The 15,910-nt window shown below is 43.2% G+C and overlaps 1 protein-coding gene and 1 long non-coding RNA gene across 3 annotated transcripts in view; one reads left to right on the top strand and one right to left on the bottom strand.

Annotated features, from left to right (window-relative positions):
- The window catches only part of LOC136612573 (tetraspanin-15-like), a 152,241-nt gene that overhangs the window by 103,782 nt on the left and 32,549 nt on the right, over nucleotides 1-15,910 (top strand). For both annotated transcript variants that reach the window (XM_066593017.1, XM_066593016.1), the window contains one exon: nucleotides 7,544-7,660. In XM_066593017.1, coding sequence (XP_066449114.1) covers nucleotides 7,544-7,660 — 117 coding nt within the window. The remainder of the gene's footprint in view (nucleotides 1-7,543; nucleotides 7,661-15,910) is intronic.
- LOC136612574 (uncharacterized) overlaps nucleotides 1-15,910 on the bottom strand; it is a 65,142-nt gene that overhangs the window by 30,697 nt on the left and 18,535 nt on the right. The gene's annotated exons all lie outside the window — the stretch shown is intronic.

Here is a 15,910-nt window from a genome sequence, read left to right as displayed (position 1 = left end):
TTTCTCTGTAATTACATAGCAGGAAACTCGCAGCACACAAGCAGTAGTCCGGCAGCCTGCACGTTTTTGTTACACAGACCTACTATGCAAATCATGATTTTTTTTCATTGTAAATTGCCTGAAGCCTATTTTGATACAAAAAGACAAAATAGAATATATATTATATTGATAATATGATATATTACTAGAGAAATGAAAAACGAAAATGCTTTATTAACCCTTTCCAATCCAATTTGTATCCGGGTTTTAACTAGGGGGCTTACTCTTTTTCTGTTGTTATACAACGGCACTATCTGCTGGCTAAAGCCAGTACTGCATTAGGTGACACGTTGGATTGGCTCCGACGGCAGAGAGGCTGGCAATATACAGTAAGAGAACCCCGACGGACGTCTTCCAACATCAGAGCTGTACAGCCTTAAATCATAATGTCTTCAGACATCAGATCATGGATTGGAAAGGGTTAATATTGGTTAAAATCTCAGGGGCCTACACAAACTCACCTGTGTTACACACATAGTCTCTCATAGCCCACTGATTATTCAGAGCCTTAATAACCCTATTCGGACCAAAAGATTACATTTGACTGAATCCCTACTGTTTAATGATAGCCAGAGATCTAGGACAGACTTCAAATGCGATTAGTCCAAGTATGTAAATTGGACTGCTCTTAAATTAAGAGCTATATCTGTGGCGGCTATGTGAGAGAATCGATCTTTCCTAATTGAGACGGTCAATAACGAAGCGGAGTTTAATCAGAGCTCTGCTAGTTGTACTGGCCGAGGGAACATAACACTCAACCACCAATTACAGAGTGGTTGAGAAGGCAGTTGGTAAGTTGCCTTAACTCTAGACTGATAGTTGATTGAGGGATCCCCCTTGGAGACAAGATTGGAGATTGTCCAGTTCAAATATGAGAGGGACTAGTTCAAAGTGCTTGACTGACCCACATCACTTAGAATAGTTCTAGATTTCTAAGTTCCTTAGGCCGATAGGCTAATCGAATATTACCCCTAGGAATAAGGACCAAGAATTGCCCTACAAAAATACAAAGGAGGCCTATTCACAGTGCTATGATTGATCAATAGCACCTTATACACGGTTCTAGGTTTTGGTTCGACGCGTTTCTATGTCTGATGTCGACATTTCATCAGGAACCTTAAAGTAGTGATTCCAATGTTAGTGATGTCAATGTTCGATCATGATATTGACAACTAAGCATGGAGGGATCGAGCCAAGATGACTTTTAGTGATTCCAAATGGACTGACAGGCGCAATCACCAGGACTCGATAGAGTAGTATTGTTGGTAACTGGGCGCTTATGACTAACGCCACCAGAGCCGAATGAATTAGTATTAGCAGTGGCTGAGAAACCTATAGCTGGCATAATGTAGGCACATAGTCCCAGAGCAGCACAGGTCTCAGTCCTGCAGAGTCAGAGTCGAGTCAACTGGTGTTAGCAGTGGCTGGGAGACCTATAACTGGCTCGTAATCCCAGACAAACACAGGTACCAGTCCTGAAGGGTCAAGATTTGAGAACAATGTCTCTATCTTAATCAATATCTTATGCTGGTAGCACGGTCAAATCACCGGCAGCTACATCTGTCAGTCCTGGATCACCAAATAGCTCAATATTCCCCAAAACTGCTTTCAGAGATACATCAAAATAATAAAAGCTAGAGTGAGAGATAGCGCCTCCGGCCTGGATGGTAGGCTCTTAAGGCTCTAAATAATCAGTGGGCTATGAGAGACTCTATGTGTGTAACATACGTGAGTCTGTTTGTATAGGCCCGTGAGATTTCAACCAATATTAATAAAGCATTTCAGTTTTAATTTGTCTATTACTGTGAAGGGCTGAAGTTTTCGTTGATAAAGACATTAACTGCCTCAGTGAAAAGATAGATTACTAGACGATTCGAATATAGATCTTTCATTTTTTTCGCTTTTAAAGGGAATATATTGCCTATATTTTTTTTCTACTTAAAACCAGATACTGAAACATATTCTATTTTTTTTCTAATGTTTTTTTTCTTCTGATTGTAGATTTTTTAAATTCTATTGTTTGTTCTTGGCAATGGGGGCGGCCATCTTGCATGAGCTGCAGTTAACAGCAGTTAGAAAGATTTTTTTACAGCCGCCACATGGGCCATAGACCCAATGGACAGATAGCGACCCATTGACTTCTATGGGAGCCTATTGCAGGCATGTTCTGTGCAGAGATCATTGTGCAGGAAGGTGGAGGAGGTGTACTGTGACCATCAACTATTGTGAATGGCTGATCATTGTAAGGGCTCAGTCACACGGGCGCATCGGCACTCGTACACTGGCACCGATGCGCCTGTGTGACTGAGCCCTCACTGCAGGAGAAGACGGCCGTACCTGAAGACAGGCGTCTCTCTGCAGCGCTGAAGATGAAACACATGACCGGCAATGAAGCGGGTCACATGTTCTTTCTCCCGGCGCTGCAGAGAGATGTCTGTCTCCTTCCTGCAGTAACACAGGTGCCGATGCGCCCGTGTGACTGAGCCCTAATCCTGCCTGTGATAATAATGAGATGACTGAATAGGTTTCTCTACAGAACAGGAATTGTCAAAGTATTATACAATTAAATTATAAAGTGTGAAAAACGCAGCAATTTAGGATTTTATTTTATTTTTAAATGTAGATCATGATATCTAAAATTAAAAAAAAAGATAATCAACAAAATTCTTATAAGGCCTCATGTCCACGGGGATAATCGGGCCCGCCACGGAGTCTTCATGCAGAATCCCGCAGCGGGTCCCTCCTTTCCCACTGACATGAGTAAGCATTACTTACCTGTCCGGACGCTGCGGATCTGCCCTCCATCGCGGCCGGATCTTCTTTCTTCTGCTCGGCGGAAGTGCTCGGCACGCCGGCAGCGTGCCGCATGCATGCGCCATGCACTCCATTTTTATTTTTTAACTCCTGCTCTCCCGCGCCAGAAAGCAGGAATTCAGCTGCAGGTGTGCCGCGGACTCGGACGGCTTCCATAGGCCTCAATAGAAGCCTGCGGGAGCCGTCCGCGTGGGAGACCCGCACTGAAATGGAGCATGCTGCGGGTGTTTTCCTGCACACGCAATCCGCACCTCAGGGGAAAATGACATCCGCAGGTATTTAACTACCTGCGGGTGTCCAATGCATCCCTATGGGGCGCGGATCACACGTGCGGGTGACCCGCTGCGGATCTGTCCCTGTGGACATGAGGCCTAAAACATTTGATATAAAAACTTGCTTATACAATAGCTTGTTTTCTGATGACACATTCCCTTTAAGTTAACAAAAGAACGTAGTAAATTATACTTTTTACAGAAACTTTCAAATAGAAATTCCTAATATCATTGCTGTAAATTTCCCACCTAAGTCACTTCCCAGAACTCTTGCCGTATTTGCAACCTGCGATGCTTTACCTTTTAATAAACGGCTTATTAAATAAACTCTGTGGCCGGCGTCTGCCATCCCAAATCATTCATTTACAGCTGAAGCCAGCAGTAAATAACAATTTCCTGATGCATTCCTCGCATGATGCTGTGTCCGAGGCATCCATTCTCCGTGTCACACGGTTGTGGCTCTTGAATTAATATTGCTTGTTCTGTCGTTTCCTGCTAATTCTTCAAATACGAGGCCAGGTCCATCCATCTGGCTACACAAGACCCTTCCTTCCAATATTCTATAACTAATGCCGAATACAAGCTGTGGGTTAAAATACCAGCCGGCAATCGGGGAAAATAATGCTACAACACATGGCCCGAGAGCGTAAACTGGCTGGGCTTAGTCTGTGGGTGAATTCAGTGAACTCTTAAAGTGACTGATGTCTTGAAGTAAACATTGTAAAATTGATGTACAAGACCAACTGTATGCATGGAAGAGATAGGAGGATAGAAGCATCCTAATCATCTTCAGTCGCCACATGGAAATCACTACGGAGGATTGATTTACCGTGTGATCCGGTGACTCTCCGCAAGATACATCATACACCGTTCTCATCTATGTGAACATTGAGGGACTGACAGATAATAGTTTACCTCCTGTAGGGAATAAAAAGGGGTGTTACAATTAAAGGGGTGTTCCACGATCTTAAAAAAAAAAAATCACAGGCTTAAAAATGTGTGTAATATAGAAAAAAGTGTATACTCACCTGTTCCAGCAGGTCCCCGTCCAACATTGGTGCCCACCACTCAGAACCTAGATAGAGACGGCTGGCAGTTTTATGCCCTTCATTGTGTATGTGTTCCGAGCGCTGGGCATTGGGGCTTCGGCACTGGACAGGGAGCTTCTAGGGCATTTGAGAATCTATTTTTTTTTCTGTATTTCACATTTCTAAGTCTGTGAAAATTATTTTTTTTTTTTGCAAGTCTGTAAAATGACTTTGGTCCCAGTACTCTCTTTTCATTAGAGAGCAGGCAATATCTTCTCTGGGCAACCTTTTTTTTTTTTTTTTTTGTTAGTAGGATTCCCCGATGATAAGCAGATTGCAAGATGTCTTGTTCCTGTGAACCCCAGCGACCAGCTGAAAATCGTACAGGAACCTGGTGATAACATTTCAGTTCAGCTATAGCGCCACCGCAGGGGAAACGAGGCATTAAAATGTTCCCATTGAAAATAATGGCTGTTCTTGTATTGTACAGAGATGTTTGAGGTCTTTTTGGCAGGTGGATGAAGATCCTGAATGGGGGGGACCTCTTCTATTAAAGATGTTATCCCAAGGTTTTAATTGTGTCTGCTCTTTGATTCTCAATCTTGCTTAGACAGCACCAATGGGCGAGGGCAAAACATGCATATGTATAGAGGGTCATTTGTACTAACCCACAGGGTGAGTGTTATCCAATGATGTCACACAGTATCCTAGATGGGCCTGTGGTACAGATAAACCACTGAAGGTCAGCCCTGCATGAAATCCTGGACCAAGGGCATATAGGTGGAAGTCCCACAGTATCCCTTAATCAGGCACTTCAACCTCACCTGTTACGAAAAAGCACAATAATTGAAACCAAAACGATTGCCACTTCTTAAACTTCTAGGAACACCGAAAATATGAATACAGGAGATGGTACAAAGCTTGCACTACTGACAACTTTACAAGTGGGAGGAGAGGCTCCTTACCAATCCTTAACCCCACCTATAGCAGATAGAGGTCAATCACCACATGATGCTGGCTTCACCAAGATGGTGCGGACAGAGTGTTCGGTCCAGTACGTTCTACTGCCTGTGCCAATCACTTTTGTCTCCATTATTGTTTAAGTGTCTGATCCGTAGAACCCTGACCAATCACAAGAATGGAAGCCCCAGGTCCCAGTGTAGGAATGGAGTGACAGTCGAACATAGAGCAACAGTCAAGCATGTTCTGCCACCGCTCCATTCATCTCTACAGGACTGACAGATGTTGTCAAGCACTGTACTCTTTGGCAAAAATTAGCAAAAGTAGCATTATGTAATAGGAATTGAGATCCCACCTTAGACATTTACTGCATATCCTTGTGTGTCCTCAGCCGACCAACAGAAAGGTGATCTCTTGACCGCAGTTCTGCAAGCCAAGTTGAACACATCCAGTTTGAGCTTGAACAGACAGGTGGCCACATATTGGTTGGACATCCACGAATCAAACATTTATGGCTTGTCCTGTGTATGTGCCATAAATGTCTGAAGTGATAAAGTGCCATTTAAATAATCCCTAATGTGACTTTAACCCCTTAACAACTTTCTATATGTCTTATGACAGCAGCCATTAAGGGGCTTTATTCTGCAGCGCCGCCTTTTGACAGTGGCTGCATGAGAAGCCGAACGTGGGTTTTCCATGCAAGGAAGAGCGGATGCTCAGCTGTCGGGTCACAGCCTGGCACTTGCTCTAACAATGAAGACTAAAGTAACCTTTTATCCCCGGTGTTTAACTCTTTACACACCACGGTCAGTGCGACCGTGGCATATGAAAAGCTGATAGAGGAAGGGGGCTCCCTCTGTCACCCATTGGACCCCAACGATGTGATTTATTTATTTTTTTTGTTACAGTTGCAAAAAACCTGGTCTGCAGAATTAATTTAACATTTCAGTTATACTGCATGGTAAATGCTGTTAAAAATAAAAGCTTGGCAATATTGCTTCTAGGAAAAAATGGAATAAAAAGCAATCAAAATGTTCCCAAAAATTGGATAAATGAAGACTAAAGCTAATCCCGCAAAAAAAAAAAGCCCCACATAGAGCCCCATTGGTGGAAAAATAAAAATGTTTTGGCTCTTGGAATGCGGCGACACAAAAGCAAATCTTTTTTTTTTCTGTAAAGCAAAACCTAGAAAATCCCATATAAACTTGGTATCCCCGTAATCGTGCTGACCCAGAGAATAATGTTATCACGTTATTTATTTTGAACACTGAACGCCGTACAAATAAAATCCAAAAAAACAAACGACATTTCTCCCCCCCCCCCCCCCCAATCCCCTAAAAGAGAATTTATTAAGTTATACAATACAGTAAATGTACCCCCAAAATTCATGATGTTAAAAAATGCAACTTTTTCTGCAAAAAAAAACCAACCCTCGTATGGCTATGGCAATGGAAACATTAACAAGTCATGACTTCTGGAATTCGACAATGAAAAAAACTGCAAAATTAGCTGGTCATTAAGGCGCAAACAGGCTTGGTCACTAAGGGGTTAAAGGCGGTAAGCTCTTTGCATTGCTAAGTTTCCAATATATTGTAAGTGAATCGGGCTTTTATGCAAAATAATGAAATCGCTAGAGATCCAATACTGCTTCGGATTACTAGGTAAACGGAGGCATAGATGGATTAGACTTGTCTCAGGCCTTTATTAAAAACTGCACAGGCATGAAGCGTGCTTTTTGCAAATTGCAGTGTTATTTTTTGTTGGGTCTTTATAGACAACCGCTGAACACTGAGCATCCAGTGAATTGATGATGGTATGATCTTTAGAGGTAAATGATGTTGCAGCCGTAATATTTAAACCTCATTTATATCGCGCTTGACAAAAATCAAAGTTATCCTGATCTTCTGTAGATGTGACCATTAGATGGAGTTTAAAGAACACATGTGGATCGGTGTAGCCCTCAAACAACTTACTGACCAAACAAGGACAGCATCCGGATCTGCGGCACACCCGCAGCTGAATGTCTGCTCTCCGGCGCAGGAGAGCAGGAGTTCAAAAAGAAAAAAGAGTGCACGATGCATGCGCGTGGCACGCTGCCGGCGTGCCGAGCACATCCGCCGGGCAGAGAGAAAGAAGATCCGGCCGTGACGGACGGGAACCCGCAGTGTCTGGACAGGTCAGAAAAATCATTTTTCAGGCTTCATGTCCCCGGGAAAGGAGGGACCTGCTGCGGGATTCTGCATGGAGAATCTGTGCGGGCCCGAATTTCCTAGTGGACATGAGGCCTAACTCAAGCAAAACTCTGAGCGAAGCTGCTTTCCATTAAATCCAGTTTTATCCCAATTAGTCTTTAATAAATAGAAAGAGAAGGTTAGTAATAAGATGTTCTGCCTTTCTGACAAATATTTTCTTGTCTATTTATTTCTTCAGTTTTCTTGCTGTGGAGGAGACCAGTTTACAGACTGGATGGTGAATCCATATCATTCATGCAACAGCACTGGGCCTCTGTCCTGCGGAGTGCCATACACGTGCTGCATAACTGGGACGGTAAGACCAACAAGTAATAATGGTTTGTTTGTTTTTTATGTGATGAAGCGAGTCCCAGAATGTAGCTGCAGCTTGAGAGAAGAGAACATGTATAAAAAAAATAACTTGAACTGAAAAGAACTTTCCTGACATTAACAGAAGGGCTAAGTTTAGCACCCAAGTTTATAACTCATTATGCCTGATCTGTCAATTTCCAAATTTTCTTCCCATTTGCTCACCTGTCTTTTTAAATGAAATTTAATCTCATGATGCTTTTGATCCATCCATCCACTGACTTGCCACTAATTCTCTAACTTCCTGGTGTCCTGCAAACGTGGAATTTGGCACAACCATTCTTTAGGTTGTAAATAGGAAAAGTAAAGGGGTTGCAACTTGATTATTCAATTCTAAGCGCAAAGGTAAGTGACCCCTATGTAATGTAACTATTAACACTCATCTGTACTGCACAAACGTAATATTGCCACGACCATTCTTTATGTCCTTAATAGGAAAAGTAAAGTGGTTGCAACTTCAATATTCAATTCTACGCGTGAAAAACTGTGCAAAAATCCATGATACATGAGAGTTCTTTGCTCAGAAACCATAAAGCCTATGGAAATAATGTGCATACTGAGAAGAATCTACCTCACCTCTATGTGTATATACTGAGGAGAATCTACCTCACCTCTGTGTGTATATCCTGAGGAGAATCTACCTTACCTCTATGTGTATATACTGAGGAGAATCTACCTCACCTCTATGTGTATATACTGAGGAGAATCTACCTCACCTCTATGTGTATATACTGAGGAGAATCTACCTCACCTCTATGTGTATATCCTGAGGAGAATCTAACTGACGTCTATGTGTATATCCCGAGGAGAATCTAACTGACCTCTGTGTGCATAAACTGAGAATATAACTGACCTTTATGTGTATATACTGAGAATATAACTGATCTCTGTGTGTGTGTATATACTGAGAAGAATCTAGCTAACCTCTGTGTGCATACACTGAAAGGCTGTAAGTTACATAAGGAAGCAGCCATGGACTGCAGGGAAGGAGTATGCTTATAAGCCTAAAAAGAAGCTGCAGCCTTCCATCTGGGGTTACATTTGAATAAAAAGGGGCGTTACCTTTTAAGGGTAAAAAAGTGGAGGGAGTAGGAGGGGTGGCACATTCTGCAGAGGGAAATCGGTGCATGCAGTCTGAGGAGAATCTAACGCTCCTCTCTTTGTATACATGTCATTTCTCGGCTCCTCTGAAGTAACCGTGACTTCATGAAAATTTTCCGTGCGAACAACAAGTAAACACCTGTATCCAATTAACACGGGCGAAGCCGGGTATATCAGCTAGTGTATATAATATGTGTGTGTGTTTTGCGATATAATCTGTGACTATTGCTTAATGACGAGACCTAAATAGCCTCAAAAGTCTATATACAAAAGTATTTAACATCAAATAAATTATAAAAGTCTGTCTATTTTGACGTACAATATTTATTACTATGTTGACTTTGTGAGATGCCAGACTATTCATTTTCAGGATTCCTTGTAAAAATTACGCTGAACAGATGGCAATAAGATGATACCCCGGATCAATCACACCATTTAGTGAGACCATACAGAAAGCGATCCTCTCAAGAGCAAGTCTACCTATTCATGTCTCTATAGAAACATGATCTTTACAGTGACGGGCCTAAGGAAAGGTCATGCAAAGTAAGTCAAGGTCGTTGTCCTTGTTACATTACTTCTATTATAGTAGATGTAGCCTTAAAAGTTGCCCATTAGAACATACTTTTCATATTTATCCTCACTACGTGGTTGATAAAAACACTTGCAAAAAATGCAGTGTTTTATGTTTTTTATTGATAAGTTGGCATGGTGCCCTTGCCAATTGTGGCGAGTCTACAAATTCCCTTTCCTCAACAGAAGGTCAATTGGTCTCTGGAATTAAATCTACAACCAAAAGACGTGTTAGTCATCTCCAACTCCGCATATTGAATCTTCCACAGCTGGGAGACATCAATATAAATCTGCATTCATGTTTTAATAATCAGTAAATATATTTTGAGCCTCTGAAAACGGCAGTAGCCGCCCCTCCCCAACCACAAAACTCATCATCAGGACCTCATGAAAAGGATTTATTAGAGATTCATGTCTGAAACAGATACAAAATCTCATCTCATTTCAATAATCAGTGAAGTGTGACTGGGAGAGAACTAACTCCTCTTCACACACAACTAATGAAAAAAAGCCCTTTTCATTTACATTTCCCCATTTAATAAATCTGTATGCTCCAGGTACGGGCCGGACGGGAAACGAGAAATAAATGATGCTGGTATACATCAAACGTTGAGTTCTTATCGGAATCTTGAAATAATGAGTACTTTAAAAATGCATTAAACTGTCTGAGACGGAAATTAACTGCTGGGAGCTTGGAGATATATAGAGATGTATCTGTAAACAATCCTCCGGTCTCCTTTATGGGGCCAATAATGCACAAATTTCGGGTTTTTTTAGTAATGAATCGCATAATCCTTTCGAAAATATACTACTTTATGTACGGTTGTACTCAAAATTTAAGTGTGATATATCTGTTTATAATACCAGTCAATTTCCATTCTCTGTCGTATGTTGATTTACATGTAGAGCAAAAATAGCGCAATACCGTGTTAGCTAGAAAAATAGATGTGATGCTCTTGTTTAAAAAAGGCAAAAATATTATAGAGGCGATACCGTTATTGGCTAACCGTAAAAATGATATTAGCAAGCTTTTGAGGCTACTTTGGCCTCTTCATTAGGTTGGGGTCAGATTCGGACAGGTGAGTAATGTCTTCTTAGGCCACATGGCTGTGGGCTCGGGTGGAAACCGCTGCGGGATTCCTCACTTGGGAACCGTGTGTGCCCATGGAAATGAGGCCTAATACTATATACACGTGTTTAACCCCTTAGTGTCTAAGCCTGTTTGTGCCTTAGTGACAGAGTCAAATTTTGACGTTACACTTTAAAGGGGTTGTCTCACGCCGAAACGGTTTTTTTTTTTATTCAATAGGCCCCCCGTTCAGCACGAGACAAACCCAAGGGATGGGTTAAAAAAAAAAAAGTTTATTACTTACTCGAATCCCCGCGCTGCGGCGACTTCTTTCTTCCTTTACCAAGATGGCCGCCGGGATCTTCACCCACGATGCACCGCGGGTCTTCTCCCACCCGTGGGCTCTGTGCGGTCCATTGCCGATTCCAGCCTCCTGATTGGCTGGAATCGGCACACGTGACAGGGCGGAGCTACGAGGACCAGCTCTCCGGCACGAGCGGCCCCATTCACCAGGGAGAAGACCGGACTGCGCAAGCGCGTCTAAAAACGCCAGAAGACAGCGAATTTAGACGGATCCATGGCGACGGGGACGTTAGCAACGGAGCAGGTAAGTGAATAACTTCTGTATGGCTCATATTTAATGCACGATGTATATTACAAAGTGCATTAATATGGCCATACAGAAGTGCTGAACCCCACTTGATTTCACGAGACAACCCCTTTAACATAGAATAACTCCGTAAAGATTTGGCATATCCAAGTAATGCTGACATTGTTTTTCCGCCCCATATTATACTTCATTTAGGTGGTAAAAATAGACGAATAGAATTTGTGTATATTTATTAAGTGTCAAAATTGGGAAAATTTTGGAAAAAAATGTATTCACATTTTTAACTGTAATATCTCAGATATGTCCAAACATACTTACAATTTTTGCTAAGATATATATTTTCATCTGTTTACTTTATTCTAAGCGCATATTTGAAAAACTTGGTGTTTTTTTTTTAACCATTTAGGAGACGTACAAATTTAACATTACACATCAACATTTTGAGGAACACTTTTTAATCTTAGCTTGGTGCAGGAAAACAAAGGCTCGTAGGTGTCAGAATGATAGATACCCCCACAAATGCCCCAGTTTTAAAAACTAAACCCCTTAATGTACTTACTGAGGGGGTCAGGAGTATTTTGACCCCACAGGTTTTTTTTTAGGAATATGTCATTTTAAAGACTTTTTTTTTCCAGAGTGCACATGAAAACGAGGATTGACACCTCAAGATGGATCCCCCTGTTTGTCCCGTGTTCAGAAACATACCCATTGTGGCCCTAATATTATGTCTGTATACACAACGGGGCCCAAACCGAAGGGAGTGCACATAGGATTCCCGTGGGGAGCCATGGCAAAGATTACAATGGGACCCCCTTCTGGTGCTTGGATAATGCTACTAGCCGTCTAGCATATGAGGCAGTAGGAACTAGTGCTTGTTTGCCCCATCTCCTTTACACACCCTTGTTTGTGTGGAGTTCTCTTCTCTACAGATCCTACAATCTCCCGCCACTTGTTAAAGGGGTATTTCCATTTCCACTAAACGTGGCAGTGATGAGAATACAGACCATGTGTGGAGTGTGGAAACAGCTAAACTGGCTGCTAAAAAATAGACTGTTTTTGTAATTCCCCTGGCCGCACCAATGACCCAGGTCGGTTCAGCAAATAAGTGCAAGTCCACACAATATGCCATCAATGTCCATTATAGGCATATCCCTTCGAAATAAGGGATGCAACCAGTCTGGGCTATGCATCCTCCTTCCAGAAGCCCTAAACCAAGTACATGATCTGCCTTTAGGCCACTCTCACACGTGGCTGGCAAAACGCCCCAATTTTAATTGCAGTGTTTTGCCGTGATTTTCCTTTCATTTTTAGTTGCAGGGTCCTACATCTGACAGCTGGATTTAGCGCACCCCATCAGTATGATGGGTGATGAGATGCCCTAAGTGCGTTAAAATAGAGCAGACAGCAGTCAAAAATCATTAGAAAACGCCGCCATTGAGCGCACGTCTATGAGGCCCAATTGAAATAAATGGGAGCGTTGTACCGCAATTACCTGGGGCTTCAAAACGCCACAGTAATCATGGTAAAAAGCACGTGTGAGAGTGGCTTTAAGGTTTGCACGCCTTTGGAATCCTCTCATAGTATGTTCACTAATCTCCCACCACTGTGGTTGGAAAATTGGTAAATATTTATGAATAAAAATGGCATTTAGGCCCAATGTCCACGGGCGGATTTTAATTATAAAATCCGTGCGAGTCTCCTGCGCAGGAGATCCGCACCTCTAGCCCCCCATAGGGATGCATTAGAATCCGCTAGACAATTTAAAGCATGCTGATGTTTTTGGGTTTTTTTCCTGGGGGCGGGTCGCACGTACAGGAGGAAGTTGCAGCATGCTCCATTTTTCTGCGGATCCTGTGGGATGGCTTCCATTGAAGTCAGTGGGATGGCTTCCATTGAAGTCAATGGAAGCCGTCCAATATGCGGTGCAGCCACAGCTGTCACTGTGGACGTGCCACTATCCGCAAGAAAGCAGGAGATTTAAAATTTTTTTTAAAAATTGTGCTTCGTATGCGCCCGGCATGGCGCCGGCGCGTCCGGACGCATCCGCTGTGCTGAGGAAAAAAAGATCTGGCTGGACAGGTAAGAAAATGTTTTTTTTTCTCTCCATGTCCGTGGGTATGGTTGCATTTGTCTGCGGGATTCAGCAGAGGAATCCATGCATGCAAGTGGACTTTAGGCCTAAAGATAATCTGTCAGTTCACACTTGCTGTCCAAACTGCACACATCATGTCATAGAACATATTGCATATAGTTTTATGGGGAAAGATCCAGTATAACTTGTATTTTATATATTTACATCATTCTTAGCTGAACAGTCCAATGGGCGGAGCCATCAGTAATTGGCAGCTATCTGTGTATGACTGTGCATACAGGGATAGCTGACAGTCACTGGTAGCTCCGCCCATTGGACTGTTCAGCTAAGAATGATGTAAATATATAAAATACAAGTTATACTGGATCTTCCCCCATAAAACTATATACCATCTGCTCGGCTCCCCCTGCTCCATAACATCATGTCTGCAGTTTGGACTGAAATATCAACATCATCATCCATATGGCCATTACAATGATACAATTGGTAACAGGATTCGGCCGTGAGATTATCACACAGGGAAGCAACTCTATGGCTGCACTCAGACAGGAGAGGGAACCTCCACAGGTGGTCATCATGTAGCAATGAGCGGCAGCTTTTAGCCATTCACACCTCTCAATGTAGAATGTCTAATCCCTGGAGAGAAATCATAGAACAGAGCTTAAAATTGGTTGTGGGTATTGCATCCTCCAGCATTGAGCAGGTCTACAGTTTACATATTGCCAGAGCCTCTGCTTACAATACGTTACTCCTGTTTTTGGGAATGCTGGCGTGATATGCCGACCGCACTACTAAGGAACAACTACAGCGTGTTACATTTCAGCACCTAAAGCTTTTTTTCCTTGTTCCCAGCAGTGTATATGACTGACGATGAATTGTCTGAGTACATGGATCTGTATATTAAATGCAGTTTTCTGAGATTATAAAAAAAATACAAAAAAGTACTTAAGTATGTGTGAATGATCTCATTATAATACCATCAAAGCTTGGCAGTGATTAGTTTTTATTTTCATAATTTTGCCCACTTCTGTATCACACCTTTGTTCTGATGCTGGGGAGTGGGATTGCTATTGTGAAGGACTGCAGTTTGTAGCATTCCTCTCCTGTCTCAGGGTCATTTCCTCTATTTACAGCTGCATGTACCTGTAGTACAAGGTGAAAGGTAGTGCTGAAATTACTCCTTTTTTATGCATGACACCTATCTACAGATAGGGAAGATCACTACATGGGTATTATTGTAGCTTGACGCCACCGGAAGTACTGGTGGAGCCAAGATACAAGGAGTTTGACGGGGTTGCCGCCCCCTGTTCCTGATTGGCTGTCCTGCATTCTCCCTGTCCTTGCCCTCACAGGTCCTGTAGCCACCGCCGGCCGCCGTGGAGGAAGGTTAGAGGCGGCACTCAGGACTTATGAGCGCTGCTGGGCAGCGAACGATGGCATGCAGAAAGGTTAGAGCGGTCTGCAGTTCAGAGCGCTGCTGTGCGAGGGAGCGGTGACCGGTGGCTCTTACCGGAGGACCGGCGAAGTTCACAGCGCTGCTGTGGGCTGCAGCGCTGAGCGTCTGTGTTCAGTTCACAGCGGTGCTGTGGTACGCAGCACTCAGCAGCGGCGGTCGGGAGTTCACAGCGGTGCCGTGCCATGGATGACTGAGCATCGGCGGTTGGAGTTTAAGAGGCACAAATTGGTGAGCGCTGCAGGGGCCATGTATACTCACCTTAGCAGTTGCAGTGTTCCCGCGGCTCTGCTACACTCGCACCCTGGCCGGGAGCAGGAGGTGTCACGCCAAGAAACAGTCGGCAGGGAGAGTCACAGCGGCACGATACAAGGCAGCGGAGGTGACAGCAGGGCCAGCAGCAAAATCTGTGAAGCCGAAAAAGGGCCGCCTGGGACAGTGAAAGCGGGGCTGTGGCACGCCGCCTACAGTCACCGTGGGGCGAGAAGCAGGACCTGTGAGCCCAAGAAAGGGGACAATCATGAACGGGGCATCAACCCCCTGTCAAGCACCTTGTATCTTGGCTCCACCAGTGCTTCTGGTGGCATCAAGATACAATAATACCGACTACATGTTCAGAGTACAGGCCATCACACAAGCAGGAGAAGCATGGTCATGCGGCTGCATGTGAGACTAGCTTTCAGAGGCTTTTCACAGTACACTGGTAAATGACTAATATTGCTGCACGGAAAGCATTTGCACATTTTTGTTTAAAGATTGGAAAACTTATTTAATGAAAAGAAACTCTAGCTACGTATTAACAGTTTTGCTCCCATCACTCTCTCTGAACCCCGTGCCTCTATGTACACAATGTAACACATGGGTGAAAGGAATATACAGTCCATATGAGATGGAATTAGTGGGTGAATCGTCTTCTCTCATCATTCTTTTCTAAGTGCATAGTGAAAATCTTTGCATACAAGATGATATAATAATCCACTTAAAGCGGCAGGTGGCACCCATTTTGCATAAGCATTGAAGAACTTTTGGCCTCAGACATCACTTAGAGCCTTTTGTTCTGCATTTGCTTTCCTAAACGGTGTCATAATGTACGGCATGTAACTTTCCAATAGCCGTGCAACTTGGGAGCACTTTGAGTTGATTTGAAGAAGCGCTCTCCTGTGCACGGTACAAATCCCCCTACAAAATTAAGTCCTTCATTTCCCATCTGGCCATTTATTCCAGCGGTAAACAGCAGGTGCGCGCCGTCAGAGCCGCGACTGGAAAGGGCGATTATTTTTATCTCCTATTTACAATTCAAAA

This window comes from Eleutherodactylus coqui, chromosome 2 (genome assembly GCF_035609145.1).
Source record: "Eleutherodactylus coqui strain aEleCoq1 chromosome 2, aEleCoq1.hap1, whole genome shotgun sequence".
Taxonomy (NCBI): Eukaryota; Metazoa; Chordata; class Amphibia; order Anura; family Eleutherodactylidae; genus Eleutherodactylus; species Eleutherodactylus coqui.
Note: the sequence above shows the minus strand (reverse complement) of the source record. Positions and strands in the feature narration are given on the sequence as shown.